The following is a 14,814-nucleotide window of genomic DNA, read 5'->3' as shown; positions in this document are numbered from 1 at the left end:
CTTTATTCTGCATTCTGTCAATGTTTTACCTTGTTCTACCTCAATGCATCAATGTGATCTGATGAACTTATCCGGAAACACTTTTCACTGTACCTCGGTACATGAAACAATAATTCACCAATTCCAATTCCAAAATTTGGATTGTTTTCTCTGGCTTGGGTACAATCCAACAGGGGTTTATAAATAACGAGAGGTGTATTCAGAACAGAGAGAGTCTTTTTCTGTGTGACTCATGGAAACCCCTAGTAAACTGCGGGTCACACCACCTGTCTGAACGCACTCACCTGGCAGTAGTGCAGTTTCTGGCACCGAGCTGGTGTACCAAGCATTCCAGTCCTTGGGATACTGTTCAAACGAGTTCATAATTCCATGGAAGTTGGTCAGCTTATCGAGTTCTGTGATGTTGTCCCAATTGGTATCTGCGAGCCACCCAGGGCACGGGTTGTCCATCTGCTCCTCTCTGTCCAGCACCTACAAGGGGAAAAGTGCACTGGAGCAGGGACTTTCCAACTCATCACAAACTGTCCACCATCGTCTCCCCTTCCATATCCAAGGAGGCTCTTCTATGGAGGCTCATCTCTGCTCCTGGATGGAACACTAACAAAGCTGAATAATTCATGGCAGATTTTACTCACCCCAGTCTCCACCTCTCTCCATCAGAGTGGGCAACACAGTAGTATAGTGTTTAGAGTAATGCATTACCACATGGACTGTAGAATTGGAGTTCAGTTGTGTGTAAGGAGTTTGTATGTTATCCCTGTGACCATGTGTGTTTCCTCTGGGTGCTTCAGTCTCCTCTCACATTGTAAAGACATTCTGGTTCAGGCTAGTAAGTTGTGGGCATGCTATGTTAGTGCCAGAAGCGTGGCCACGTGTTTTCAGAGGAGATGTGCAAGGTGCAGCAATGGGCAGATGCTTCTGTTGAAAGTATGGCCACAACAGGGGAGAGAGGGGTGAGAACATATCCAGCAATGGAGATGTGTGTCTGGAAATGGGTGGGGCTCATGCTGCCCTCATCCTTGGTTGTGGTGGTCAGGGGTTAGGGAGATACTGCCAGGGGGAATAAGTGCAGCCTGGTTATATGTCCCTCTAGATTCACAAACATTTCCTCTCCGTATCTACACGTTCAGATTTATTTATCACAGGCACATCGAAACATACAGTGGAATGTGTCGACAAGCAATGCACCTAAGGGATGTGCTGGGGTGGGGTAGCTTGCTAGTGTCACTCCACTTCCTGGCACTGACATAGCATGCCCACCATGCGTGGCAGAATAACACACACAAACGACAAAGCAACAACAGCAAAAACAAACCCCATTCCTGCACACTCACCCACGCACATACAGTCCTCTAATAGGCAATCTCTTTGGCCGCCAGCAGACTTGTGCAATCACAAACCTTTGGCCTTCAACATCCCTAACAGGCTTATAGAGATTCACAGATCCCCTTTATGATAGATTCAATGACTAAACCCCACAGTTTTAAGTTGCGCGCCACCATTCCCACTGGATGCACTCACCACACCCCCACGCAAGAAGAAGTTGTACTCGTCCATGTTGAGCTTTCCGGCTGCCTCCAGGATCTTGATGCAGACCTGGAAACTGAAGAGCAGCTTGTGCCTCTCAAAGAGCCCACGGCACGTGTACCTAAGACGGAAAGGCAGAGTTGGCACAGCACTCAGCCACAGGCAGAAGCAGCTCGCACTAAGCTGGTGACCCCCAGAGGAGGTGGCGGATGGCGTTTAGGTTTAGGTCAGACCTGTCAGGCTTTGAGAGTTTTAGGGAAAGGAAGCTGAACACATACAATGCTTGTATATTCTTTATTTGGAAATCAATAAAAAAGATTGAAAATGAGAACTCAGCAGGTCTGGCAGCATCTATGGAAATGAATAAACAGTCATCGGGACTGGAAAGGAAGAGAAAAGAAGCCAGAATAAGAAGGTGAGGGAAGGAGAAGGAGTACATTAGTGGCAAATGTGTGACGAGGTGAGGACAAGGGTGCTGGGAGACGACCCACAAGCAGGAGACAAACACGTCTTTCTTAGATACAATAAAATAGCGTTTATTACTCACTACACAGAAGATCGGGAAATCGAGGACAAAGAGGAACATGATCCTCGGACTAAGGGACTAGGGACTTGGATTGCCATGGACCTTGGACTTGGACAGGGGGGGAGCATGGACAGCTGCAGACCTTAGACTTGGACCCTGGGACCTTGATTCACCGCTGCCAGACCCCTGGATACCATGGATCATTGCAGCCAGAAACGTGGACACCAAAACACAGGACAAGGAATCTTGAACCAGGACTCCTCCTTCAGATCAGGCACCGAGCCAGGACTCTTCGAGGGATAGACACGGACAACGGGCAGGAACATCGAGTCAGGACTCCGCCTTCCACTCGGGCACCGAGCCAGGACTCTTCGAGGGATAGACACGGACAACGGGCAGGAACATCGAGTCAGGACTCTGCCTTCCACTCGGGCACTGAGCCAGGACTCTTCGAGGGATAGTCATGGACAACGGGCAGGAACATCGAGTCAGGATTCCGCCTTCCACTCGGGCACCGAGCCAGGACTCTTCTTCGAGGGGTAGACACAGACAAGGGGCATAAATGTCGAGTCAGGACTCCCCCTTCAACTCACCCCTGGTAGATTGACCTTGCCCGGACCCACTTTGGCGACGGAAGGCGAATTGCTGGTTCTCTGATGCGGGCTGGATCAGTCTGGCTTGTCGTGGCAGCAGCGACTTGCAAAGGCTTCTTTAACACTCTCGCCCCGAACGGCTAAAGCCAAGCCGGCTTATAAACTGCCAGTTCGGGTCGAGGGTAGACTACCTTGATTGCCAAACTCAAGGGATGTGTGAAATGGAATTAAAAGGGAACAAGGCATCAATGGTCCAGATCGCAACCTAACTAAATTTAAAGGGGAACCGATTCAGACCATGACAAAATGAGAGGTAAGACCAGGTGAGGGGGAAGGCAAGTTGGAGAACATAGAACAATACAGCACAGTACAGGCTCTTTGACCCACAATGTTGTGCAGACCCTAAACCCTGACTCCCATATAACCCCCCCATCTTATATTCCTCCATATACCTGTCTAGTAGTCTCTTAAATTTCACTAGTGTATCTGCCCCCACCAGTGACTCAGGCAGTGCATTCCACGCACCAATCACTGAGTGAAAAACCTTCCTCTAATATCCCCCTTGAATTTTCCACTCCTTACCTTAAAGCCATGTCCTCTTGTACTGAGCAGTGGTGCCCTGGGGAAGAGGTGCTGGCTGTCCACTCTGTCTATTCCTCTTAATATCTTGTATACCTCTATCATGTCTCCTCTCATCCTCCTTCTCTTCAAAGAATAAAGCCCTAGCTCCCTTAATCTCTGATCATAACCCATACTCTCTAAACCAGGCAGCATCCTGGTAAATCTCCTCTGTACCCTTTCCAATGCTTCCACATCCTTCATATAGTGAGGCGACCAGAACTGGACACAGTACTCCAAGTGTGGCCTAACCAGAGTTTTATAGAGCTGCATCATTACTCTACGACTCTTAAACTCTTTCCCTCAGCTTATGAAAACTAACACTCCATAAGCTTTCTTAACAACCCTCTCTACCTGTGAGGCAACTTTAAGGGATCTGTGGACATGTACCCCAGATCCCTCTGCTCCTCCACACTCCCAAGTATCCTGCCATTTACTTTGTACTCTGCCTTGGAGTTTGTCCTTCCAAAGTGTGCCACCTCACACTTCTCCGGGTTGAACTCCATCTGCCACTTCTCAGCCCACTTCTGCATCCTATCAATGTCTCTCTGCAATCTTCGACAATCCTCAACACTATCCACAACACCACCAACCTTTGTGTCATCTGCAAACTTGCCAACCCAGCCTTCTACCCCCACATCTAGGTCGTTAATAAAAATCACAAAAAGTTGAAGTCCCAGAACTGATCCTTGTGGGACACCACTAGTCACAACCCTCCAATCTGAATGTTCTCCCTCCACCACAACCCTCTGCCTTCTGCAGGCAAGCCAATTCTGAATCCACCTGGCCAAACTTCCCTGGATCCCATGCCTTCTGACTTTCTGAATAAGCCTACCGAGTGGAACCTTGTCAAATGCCTTACTAAAATCCATATAGATCACATCCACCGCACTACCCTCATCTATATGCCTGGTCACCTCCTCAAAGAACTCTATCAGGCTTGTAAGACATAATCTGCCCTTCACAAAGCCACGCTGACTGTCTCTGATCAGACCATGATTCTCTAAATGCCCATAGATTCTATCTCTAAGAATCTCTTCCGACAGCTTTCCCACCACAGACGTAAGGCTCACTGGTCTATAATTACCCGGACTATCGCTACTACCTTTTTTGAACAAGGTGACAACATTCGCCTCCCTCCAATCCTCCGGTATCATTCCCATGGACAATGAGGACATAAAGATCCTAGCCAGAGGCTCAGCAATCTATTCCCTCGCCTCCTGGAGCAGCCTGGGGAATATTCTGTCAGGCCCCAGGGACTTATCTGTCCTGATGTATCTTAACAACTCCAACACCTCTTCTCCCTTAATATCAACATGCTCCAGAACATCAACCTCACTCATATTGCCCTCACCATCATCAAGTCCCTTCTCATTGGTGAATACCGAAGAGAAGTATTCATTGAGAACCTTGCTCACTTCCACAGCTTCCAGGTACATCTTCCCACCTTTATCTCTAATCGGTCCTATCTTCACTCCTGTCAACCTTTTGTTCTTCACATAATTGAAGAATGCCTTGGGGTTTTCCTTTACCCTGCTCACCAAGGCCTTCTCATGCCCCCTTCTTGCTTTCCTCAGCCCCTTCTTAAGCTCCTTTCTTGCTACCCTATATTCCTCAATAGACACATCTGATCCTTGCTTCCTAAACCTCACATATGCTGCCTTCTTCCACCTGACTAGATTCTCCACCTCACTTGCCACCCATGGTTCCTTCACCCTACCATTCTTTATCTTCTTCACCGGGACAAATTTATCCCTAACATCCTGCAAGAGATCCCTAAACATCGACCACATATCCACAGTACATTTCCCTGCAAAAACATCATCCCAATTCAGACCTGCAAGTTCTAGCCTTATAGTCTCATAATTTGCCCTTCCCCAATTAAAAATTTTCCTGTCCTCTCTGATTCTATCCTTTTCCATGATAATGCTAAAGTTCAGGGAGCGGTGGTCACTGTCCCCCAGATGCTCATCCACTATGACCTGACCTGGGAGGAAGGGGAAGATGAACGGGTGGCGGAGGGGTGATTACCGAAGTTAGAGAAATCAATGTTCAGGCCCTCACAATGGAGGCTACCCAGAATGAATATGAGTTGTTGTTCCTCCAACCTGAGAGTAGCCTCGTTGTGACAGTAGAGGAAACCATGGACCGACATGTTGGAATGGAAATGGGAATCTTGCCTGCTGTGGCGGACAGACTGAACGTGCTTGATGAAGCAGCCACCCCATTCTCTCTCTGATGTAGAGAAGGTTGCATCAGGAACATCGAATACAGTAGACAACCCCGACAGACTCATAGATCTCTCCTGGAATCACTGTTTGGGGCCTTGGGTGGCAATGAGGCATGAGGGTTAAGGCAGATCTGCATTTGTCCTGCTTGCAGAGGTAAGTGCTAAGAGGGATATTGGTGGGGAAGGGGGTGATGTAGAGAGAGATGCCTGTGGAAAGTGGAGAGTGGGAGGGTGAGAGGAAAGAAGGTGAATGCCAAGTAAAGCCAAGTGTAGAGACTGGAGACTATCCAGAATCAAAGAGGGAAAAAGGAAGAGGCAAGGAGAAGAACTGGATGCTGAGAAGGCAGGAGTAACTGCAGAAAGGCTGCAGACTCACGGTGACCAGTTGGTAAATTGGTTTATTATTGTCATGTGCTTTGGTGCAATGAAAAAGTTTATTCTATCCATATGGATTATTCACATCAGTGCAGTGAGGTAATGCAAGGGAAAACAATAACAGATTGCAGAATATATTTGTTTCACATGGAGGTGGATAGGTTCTTGATTAGTCAGGGCATCATAGGTTATGAGAAGGCAGGCAAATGGGGTTGAGAGGGAACATAAGTCAGCTATGAATGGTGGAACGCACACAAAGTCAACAGTCCATCTTATCAAACTAGGGGATCGTTTAACAGTGGGATAGAAGCTATCCTCGAGCCTGGTGGTAAGTGCTTTCAGGTTTTTGTATCTTCTGCCCGATGGGAGAAGGGAGAAGAGAGATATCTAGGGTGGGAGGGGTCTTTGATTATGCAGCTTTACCAAGGCAGTGAGCAGTGTAGATAGGGGGAGAAGCGGGTTTCTATGACATGTTGAGCTGTGTCCACAACTCTCTACAGTTTCTTGAAATCATGGGCAAATTAGTTGCTGCACTGAGTCATGATGCATCTGGATGATGGTGCAGCAATAAAAGTTGGTGAGGATCAAAGGGGGCATGCCAGAGGCACTGGTGGTCTTTCTTGGATGTGGAGTCTACATGGTGAGAGATGGAGGAGAAAGGAAATAAGCCATGAAAGAGGAAGGTTAACTGTCATACTGAATGTAGTTCTGCAGGCCCACCACACAATACTGGGCTGCTCAAGACACCTATCAATTTTTTCAGCCAGTATCTGTTTAAGTATTGTAAAAGAAACAGATTTAGGGGAGAGGTTGTGGTGAGAAGAGAGCATGTGTGTGGCAGTGTCCCAGGAGCCACATCGGATGGACTGTGAGTGGCTGCTCACCTGTAAACAGCGTAGGTGTGGTATTCATTGAGGTTGATGATTCGTTCGTGCAGCTTTGGAGTGCGCTTGCTCTTCTCAATGCTCAGGTTGAAGAGATCAATGTAGGCATCCAGTGAGAACTGGTACATGGGGTCGATCTTGCCCATGTCATTCAGCACAAAGAAGAGGATGGAAGCTCGTTCAGCGCACGGACGATAACCCTGGGATTGGACAACAGGCAGGGAGATCACTGTCACATCTTCCTTCCCTGACTTCTCAGATACTGAAGACTCTGACAACTTTGCCTTCAGCCTCCCCAGCTGTACAATCACCTATTGTCGTCTGAAGTTCAGTGACTTAGCTCTGAAGTACAGGGGATAGATCTCATAGTATTAACATTTTGACCCTTACAGTTCGGTTTGTTGACCAGAAAGAACTAAAATCTGCAGATGGCGCAAGGGCAGGGGAAGCAGACAAACCAGATGTCTTTGTTCCTGCTATGCAGTGGAAGGAACAGAGGCTGCCATTTTGTCATGGGGTACTTTGCAGCCACTATTTTGTGAACTGTTTCTTGCTCAGAGTCGGCTCAATGACAGCAACTGAAAGCGGACACATTACGAGGACACGCAGGCGGGCTAGTAGCTTAATTGGTCACATGGGTGTAATTGGGCGGCACTTGTTGGGCCAGAAGGGCATGGTATCTCTAAATAAATCAAGAATAATAAATCAAAGCCCAGCCGGACAGTGTAAACTCCATTAACTTTTCTGTTCTTTGACTGCTCAGGAAAGGTCAGGAAAACCTAGTGAGTGTACACACAGGTAGTTTGATCATGTAGTTGTAAACTGAGCCCATAAAAGGATTTACCAGTTAATGCAGATTTTCTCTCCGCCTAAGTGATCATTATTGTTGAGGATTGATATCAGTAATAGTTTAAGCCATGTTCTTTGCAATGAACGGCCAGGAGTATCCCATTACACCTCCGATCAGAGGTAACATTTCCCTTCGCGAGGCAATTTCAGTTACACTAACCTCTCGAGCAGCATCAATCTTCACCTCAGTGGTCTCACTGCTGTCTATCTGTTCTGCTACTTCTGTGGCAGTGACCTTTGAAGTCTGCAAGGTATTAACCAATTGGACATCATCCAGTAATGATCCTGTGGCCTCATTCAATAACCTGGCAAGACACAGAGCAGCAGGTTAAATGTTTTGTCCCATCCAGAACCTCCAGATACAGGGCACATTCCTGACTCCCGGCTCTCCAACCCAAGGGTTTCCCCACCTCCTCTTCAAAGTAAGTTCAAAGTTAATACGGGAACAAAGTTGGTATATGTCACCATATACTACCCAGAGGTTCACTTTCTTGCAGGCATTCACAGAAGAACAAAGAAGTACAATAGAATCAATGAAAACTACGCACAAAGACTGGCAACCAATCAATGTGCAAACGAAGACACACTGTACAAATACAAAAAGAAAATAGTAAATAAATAAGCAAACAAGGGCTTTTCTCTTTGGAATGATGAAAATAGAACTTAGACCACTACAGCACAGTACAAGCCCTTTGGCCCACAGTGTAGTGCCAACCTTCTGATCTACTCTAGGATCAATCTAACCCTTCTCTTCCACATAGCCCTCCATTTTTTTTTGTCATCTATGTGCCTAAGAGTCTTTTAAATGTCACTACCTCCACCGCTGCTTTCTTTATAAAAAATCTAGCTCTGACATCCCCCTTATTTTTCTCTAAACACTTTGGTCCTAGCCACTTCTGCCCTGGGAGAAAGGTGATGACTGTCCACAAGTGTGAGGTGATGCATTTTGGAAGGACAAACCAGAAGACTGAGAACAGGATTAATGGTCAGTTACTTAAGAGTGTGGATGAACAAAGGGACCTTGGAGTTCAAATCCATACACCCCTCAAGGTCGCTGCACAGGTTGATATGGTAGTTAAGAAGGCCTATGGGATGCTAGGCTTCATTAACAGGGGGATTGAGTTCAAGAGTAGAGAGGTCATGTTGCAACTCTACAAATCTGGTGAGACCACACTTAGAGTATTGTGTTCAATTCTGGTCACCTCATTATAGGAAGGATGTGCAAGCTATGGAGAGGGTGCAGAGGAGATTTACCAGGATGTTGCCTGGATTGGAGAACAAGTCATATGAAGCAAGGTTAGCAGAGCTGGGACTTTTCTCTTTGGAGCGTAGAAGAATGAGAGGGGACTTGATAGAGGTCTACAAGATTATGAAAGGCATAGATAGGGTGGATAGTCAGTACCTGTTTCCCAGGGCACCAATAGCAAACACCAGAGGGCATATGTACAAAATTAAGGGAGGGAAGTTTAGGGGAGACATCAGGGGTAAGTATTTTACACAGAGGGTTGTGAGTGCCTGCAATGACTTGCCAGGGATGGTGGTGGAGGCTAAAACATTAGGGGTATTTAAGAGCCTCTTGGACAGGCACATGGATGAAAGAAAAATGGAGGGTTATGGGGTAGTGTGGGTTTAGTACTTTTTTTTTAAGGATTATATGGGTCAGCACAATATGGAGGGCTGAAGGGACAGCACTGTGCTGTAGTGTTCTATGGTTCTATGATTCATTCTATACTCTTATCATCCTATACACCTCTATCAAATCACTTTTCATCCCCCTCAGTCAAAGATAAAAGCCTTAGCTTGCTCAACCTATTCTCATAACACATGCTCTCTATTCAGGCAGCACCCTGGTAAATCTCCTCTGCACCCTCTCTAAAGCTTCCACATCCTTCCTATAATGAGGTGACCAGAACTGAACACGATATTCCACATGCGGTCTAGCCAGGGTTTTATAGAGTCGCAACATTACCTCATGACTCTTGAATCCAATCCCCTGACTAATGAAGGGCAACGCACCATACGCCTTCTTAACAACCCTATCTACTTGTGCTGCTAAGTTAAGGGATCTATGGATGTGAACCCCTTTGTTCTTCCATACTGCTTAAAAATCCTGCCAATAATCCTACACTGGCCGACAGAAGACTTGATAGAGGTCTAGAAAAGAAAAGGACATTGATAGAGTGGGATCCAGAGACTTTTTTCCCGCAATGGAAATGGATAAAACAAGAGGGTTTTTAAGGTGATTGGAGGAAAGTATGGAGGGGGGAGTAAGAGGTAAGGTTTTTTTTACACAGAGAATGGTGGTTATATGGAACACACTGCCAAGGTGGTGGTAGAGATAAATTCTTACGGAATATTTAAGAAATTATTAGATAAGCACAAGGATGAAAGTAAAATAGAGGGCTACGTGGGAGAGAAGAGTTAGATTGATCTTGGAGTAGGTTAAAAGGTCGGCACAACCTTCGCAGGCTGATAGGCCTGTCCTGTGCTGTACAGTATGTTAAAAATCAAACAGAGTTTTCTCTGTTGCGTTTAGAAGAATGAGAAATGGTAATATTGAAAGGGCCAAAATTATTTGCTAGTATTTCACTAGTATTTGCAGTGCTAACAGAACCTGCCTCAAAGTATCGGTTTGGTTACACAGAGCAGAGCTGAGGGATGTTTCTTCATCTGATGGCTGGTGAATTTTTGAGACTGTTCAGTCACTGAAAATATTCAAGATGAATTGATAGATTTTTGGGTGTTAAGTGAACAGATAGCAAGTAGTGGTAAAGAAAGATTGGCTAATACCCCATTGAATGGTGCAGCAAATAGGAGTGGCTGAACGGCTTCCTTCACTTGTATTTCCAATGTTTGTATTCCATGTTTAGTAAATTTCCCAAACTGCACACTGGGACTTAGACTCAAAAACGGGATTCTGCCGATGCTGGAAATCCAGACAAACACACATAAAACACTAGAGGAACTCAGCAGGTCAGGCAGCATCTATAGAAGGGAATAACAGTAAATATTTTGGGCGGAGACCCTTCATCAGGACTGCTGAGTTGCTCCAGCATTTAGTGTGGATTCACACTTAGTGTTATCTGTTCATCCAACAATTCAATGGAATATCAGTGTCCTGTGACCACTGGCTAATTACTGCTGCTGTGCAGTAGTGGCCACGGGTCTGACCGGTCCGGTTTTGCCCAGCCATGAGTCAATCTCCTTACCTCAGGATCTCATCTTCCAGTTCTTTCAGCTTTTTCTTGCCGGCGGCAATGTTGATGACGAGTGAGTCCTTTTGCTCTTCCAACTCTGGCCTCTCTTTCCTCACCACGATGCCCAATAACTGTGCCTCAAGGCCCTACAGTGGACAACAAGCAGGAAAGGCCATCAGAAACGTTGGCCCTCTTTTCATCTCCAGGCACCGATCTCCCACACTGTATAGTACCAACCCAACCAGAAGCCTATCCTCCAATATCCCACTTCCAATTTTCCAAGAAACAGTTACTTGATTTGTCATGGCAATGGACCACCTTTTCCAAAAGTTCTCTTTTGCAAAGTGTTACAGGGCTATTAAAACAAAAATTTCATGCCATCTTAAAAATTTCTTCCCTCACATTGCTACTCTGATCAACTATTCTAGTTAGCCTCCACTCCCCTCTATTGCCCTCATCACTGTACAGCCCTGGAAATACTTCTAAACACTTTTTACAATGCTGTTTACATTATAAATACAGGCTGGTATTTATGCATATTTTATTTATTACCGTCTGGTATTGGGGATGGGGTGTGTGTGTGTGGGGGGGTTACTGTACAGGATCTAAGCAAGCTGCAGGGATTTGTAAAATTATTCATCTCTAACATGAGTATTAGACTCCAGTAGTATTCATGACATCTTCAAGAAGTGATGCCTCAAAAAGATAGTATCCATCATTAATGACCACCATCACCCAGGACATGCCCTCTTCTCATTGTAGAGTTAGGAAGGAGGCACAGAAGCCAGAAGGCACACACTCAATGATTTAGGAACAGCTTCTTCCCCTCTGCCATCCGATTTCTGAATGGGCACTGATCTCACGGACACTGCTTCACTACTTTTTATTTCTATTTTTGCACTACTTATTTATTTTAACGACATGTGCTGTTAAACTTGATTCTGATATCCATGCTTTAACTTTATATTCATATAATCTTTATCATTGTTATTTGTTGCATGTAACACCCTGACCAACACACAACAAATTCCTAATACTACATGTGAATATATATGGTGAATAGAGTTAAAGAAGCTGTTGCTGGACCATTAGTACCAGTATTCCCAAACCCCATTTATTCTGCCCTCCAATCCATCTACAGCTTAGCACAGCACAGTACTGTAATGCTTTACAGCACCAATGATCAGAAGATCAAGGTAACATTCCCATCACTGTCCATAAGAGGTTTGCATGCTTGGTGTGTGTGTTGCTCTGGGCTTTCAGCATTTACAAAATCTCATCTTCCCTTTTGACACACTAACCCTAACCCTTAGTAACCCTAATGGGCACACTATGTTGGTGTTGGAAGGGAAAACACAAGCGATTTTTCAGATGCTCAAAATCCAGAGCAACACACACGTCTTTGGAATATGGGTGTAAACCGGAGGAAACCCAGATAGCGGTGAGCATCAAAAGCAGAAGAGATTCTGTACACGCTGAAAAATCCACAACAACACACACAAAATGCTGGAGGAACTCACCAGGTCAAACAGCATCAATGGAGAGTAATAAATGGTCAACATTTTTGCCGGAGATCCTTCATCAGGTCTCAAACACAAATTGGTGATCACTGGCATTGTAAAGCAATGCGCTAACTTCTATGCAACTATACCAACCCTCCCTGGCCTCGTACTCCACTGAGCCATTGCTCTGCCTTGTCCTCCCCCATCCTTGGCTACTGACCAACCTGCAGTTTGACTGCAAAGTTTACGATGGTGGTGGTGCTGGAGATCTCAGGAGGGTAGTGCGGATTTGACAACTTGGTGGTGATGTAAAAGCGAAAGTCCGGATTGTACTCGATCTCTTTGTCCCCCAGCTTCATCAGCAGGCGGCCACCTATGTAAAAAATGTAAACACCAGCCGAAGTGTCAACCAGAGGTCCGCACGAGTCCGTAAGGTCAAACCCGTGATCGGTATCCTGGGGTCAAATCTGAAGCTGAAATCCCAATGTCTGAGAATCCAAGAATCTGGAGGCAGCCTGTCATGGGGTGTCTATGTGTATGAGGGGCTAGCTTAACTATTATTGTCATGTTTTGTTGTGTCGTTCTACTGAACATGCTATGGTGGTTCTGGAATATGTGGCCACACTTGCTGACTGCCTCCAGCATATCATTAGATGTGTTAGTTGTAAAAAGCAAACAATGTATTTCCATGCACAGTGACAAATAAAGCTGACTCTGAGTCGGGCTGCATTAAGAAGGTGTGCAACGCCCACTAGGACATCACCCTGGTCCTGCTCTAATCATGGTACCCAACTGGTCCTGCATTGATTTCCCCTTGTTTACTTTGCAGATCCTGCTCAGGAGCACAGTCTGAACAGTGGGCATTTTACCAGGGGTTCCCACACATGCTCAAGACATCCTGGAGTACATGGGGAGTGCAGCAGGAAACACAGTTTATGCTCCCAAGACATGAGGTGATCATTGCCATTTAACTGTTTCCAGCAGAATGATTTATATTAGGCTGAGGCACCAGGAGTAATTCCCCTTCAGTGCGGCAAAGCTCCCTCAGTCCCACACCTCTAGCAGGGCACTGCTCCCTCAGTACAGTCCCTCTGTTAGGGCAGTGCTCCCTCAATCCCACTCCCCCAGCAGGGTAGTGCTCAATTAGTCTTGCTCCTCAGTGCTCTCTTAGTCCTACCTCTCAAGTAGGGGAGTGCTCTTTCAGTCCTGCCCCTCCAATAGGGAGCACCCCTCAGTACTACCCCTCTGGTCAAACTATGCTCCCTCAATGCTGCTCCCAGTGTTGCCCTTTGCTCCCTCAGTCCTGCCCCTCCAATAGGGGGAACCCCTCAGTACTGCCCCTCTGGTCAAACTATGCTCCCTCAATGCTGCCTCCCAGTGTTGCCCTTTGCTCCCTCAGTCCTGCCCCTCCAATAGGGAGCACCCCTCAGTACTGTCCCTCTGGTAGAACTTTGCTCCCTCAATGCTGCTCCCCAGTGTTGCCCTTTGCTCCCTCAGATCTACTCTCTGGTAGGGGAGAGCTCCCTCAGTCCTGCCTCCCCCCCCCCCCCCCAGTGCTCTCATAGCCAAGGTTCACTCCTCAGAGACAGGCAGCTGTGCCCACCTGCTTTGGTGACAGATTTGTTGAGAATGGGGCCAAGTGAAGGGTCCAGTTCTTCATGGACATTCTGTAGGAGGATAGGGGAACCAAACTGCACCCCGTTCTCCAGCACTCGCATATAGTCGCTCATCTGGAAGTCGATTATTTTCAGTCCCTGTAGAGAAGGCCACAACAAGTTAGTTTGAGGCGTCTGATAGGATTTATTTCTGCGTTTCGCGCTCCCTGAAGTACAAATCTATGTAAATATAATAAAAATTTAAATTATAAATCATAATTAGAAAATAGAAAAGGGAAAGTAAGGTAGTGCAAGTCAGGTCCGGATATTTGGAAGGTACGACCCAGATCCGAGTCAGGATCTGTTCAACAGTCTTATCACAGTTGGAAAGAAGCTGTTCCCAAATCTGGCCGTACAAATCTTCAAGCTCCTGAACCTTCTCCAGGAGGGAAGAGGGACAAAAAGTGTGTTGGCTGGGTGGGTCTTGTCCTTGATTATCCTGGCAGCACTGCTTCGACAGCGTGCGGTGTAAAGTGAGTCCAAGGATGGAAGATTGGTCTGTGTGATGTGCTGGGCTATGTTCACGATCTTCTGCAGCTTCTTCTGGTCTTGGACAGGACAACTTCCATACCAGGTTTGTGATGCACTCTGGAAGAATGCTTTCTACGGTGCACCTATAAAAATTAGTGAGGGTTTTAGGGGATAGGCCAAATTTCTTCAGCTTTCTCAGGAAGTAAAGGCGTTGGTGGGCATTCATGGCAGTGGACTCTGTTTGGTTAGACAAGTCAGGTAATTTGTGATATTCACCCCAAGGAACTTAAAGCTTTTGACCTGTTCCGTGGTCATACTACTCCTTCTGAAGTCAAACTCCAGCAAGTACAGGCCCAGAGCAACTACACACTCCACATACATTAATCC

General features: G+C 46.2%; 1 protein-coding gene across 1 annotated transcript in view; it reads right to left on the bottom strand.

The window, feature by feature from the left end:
• Positions 1 to 14,814, bottom strand: part of dnah2 (dynein, axonemal, heavy chain 2) — a 462,789-nt gene that overhangs the window by 36,402 nt on the left and 411,573 nt on the right. Inside the window, exons 70-76 of the mRNA XM_059975314.1 lie at positions 13,905 to 14,055; positions 12,526 to 12,674; positions 10,812 to 10,945; positions 7,763 to 7,907; positions 6,754 to 6,953; positions 1,522 to 1,648; positions 285 to 471 (exon numbers count right to left, since the gene is read on the bottom strand). Of these exons, the coding sequence (XP_059831297.1) occupies positions 285 to 471; positions 1,522 to 1,648; positions 6,754 to 6,953; positions 7,763 to 7,907; positions 10,812 to 10,945; positions 12,526 to 12,674; positions 13,905 to 14,055 (1,093 nt within the window). The remainder of the gene's footprint in view (positions 1 to 284; positions 472 to 1,521; positions 1,649 to 6,753; positions 6,954 to 7,762; positions 7,908 to 10,811; positions 10,946 to 12,525; positions 12,675 to 13,904; positions 14,056 to 14,814) is intronic.

Source organism: Hypanus sabinus, chromosome 7, assembly GCF_030144855.1.
Source record: "Hypanus sabinus isolate sHypSab1 chromosome 7, sHypSab1.hap1, whole genome shotgun sequence".
In the NCBI taxonomy this organism is placed as follows: domain Eukaryota; kingdom Metazoa; phylum Chordata; class Chondrichthyes; order Myliobatiformes; family Dasyatidae; genus Hypanus; species Hypanus sabinus.
The sequence above is the reverse complement of the archived record's forward strand: the minus strand, read 5'-3'. Positions and strand labels throughout refer to the sequence as shown.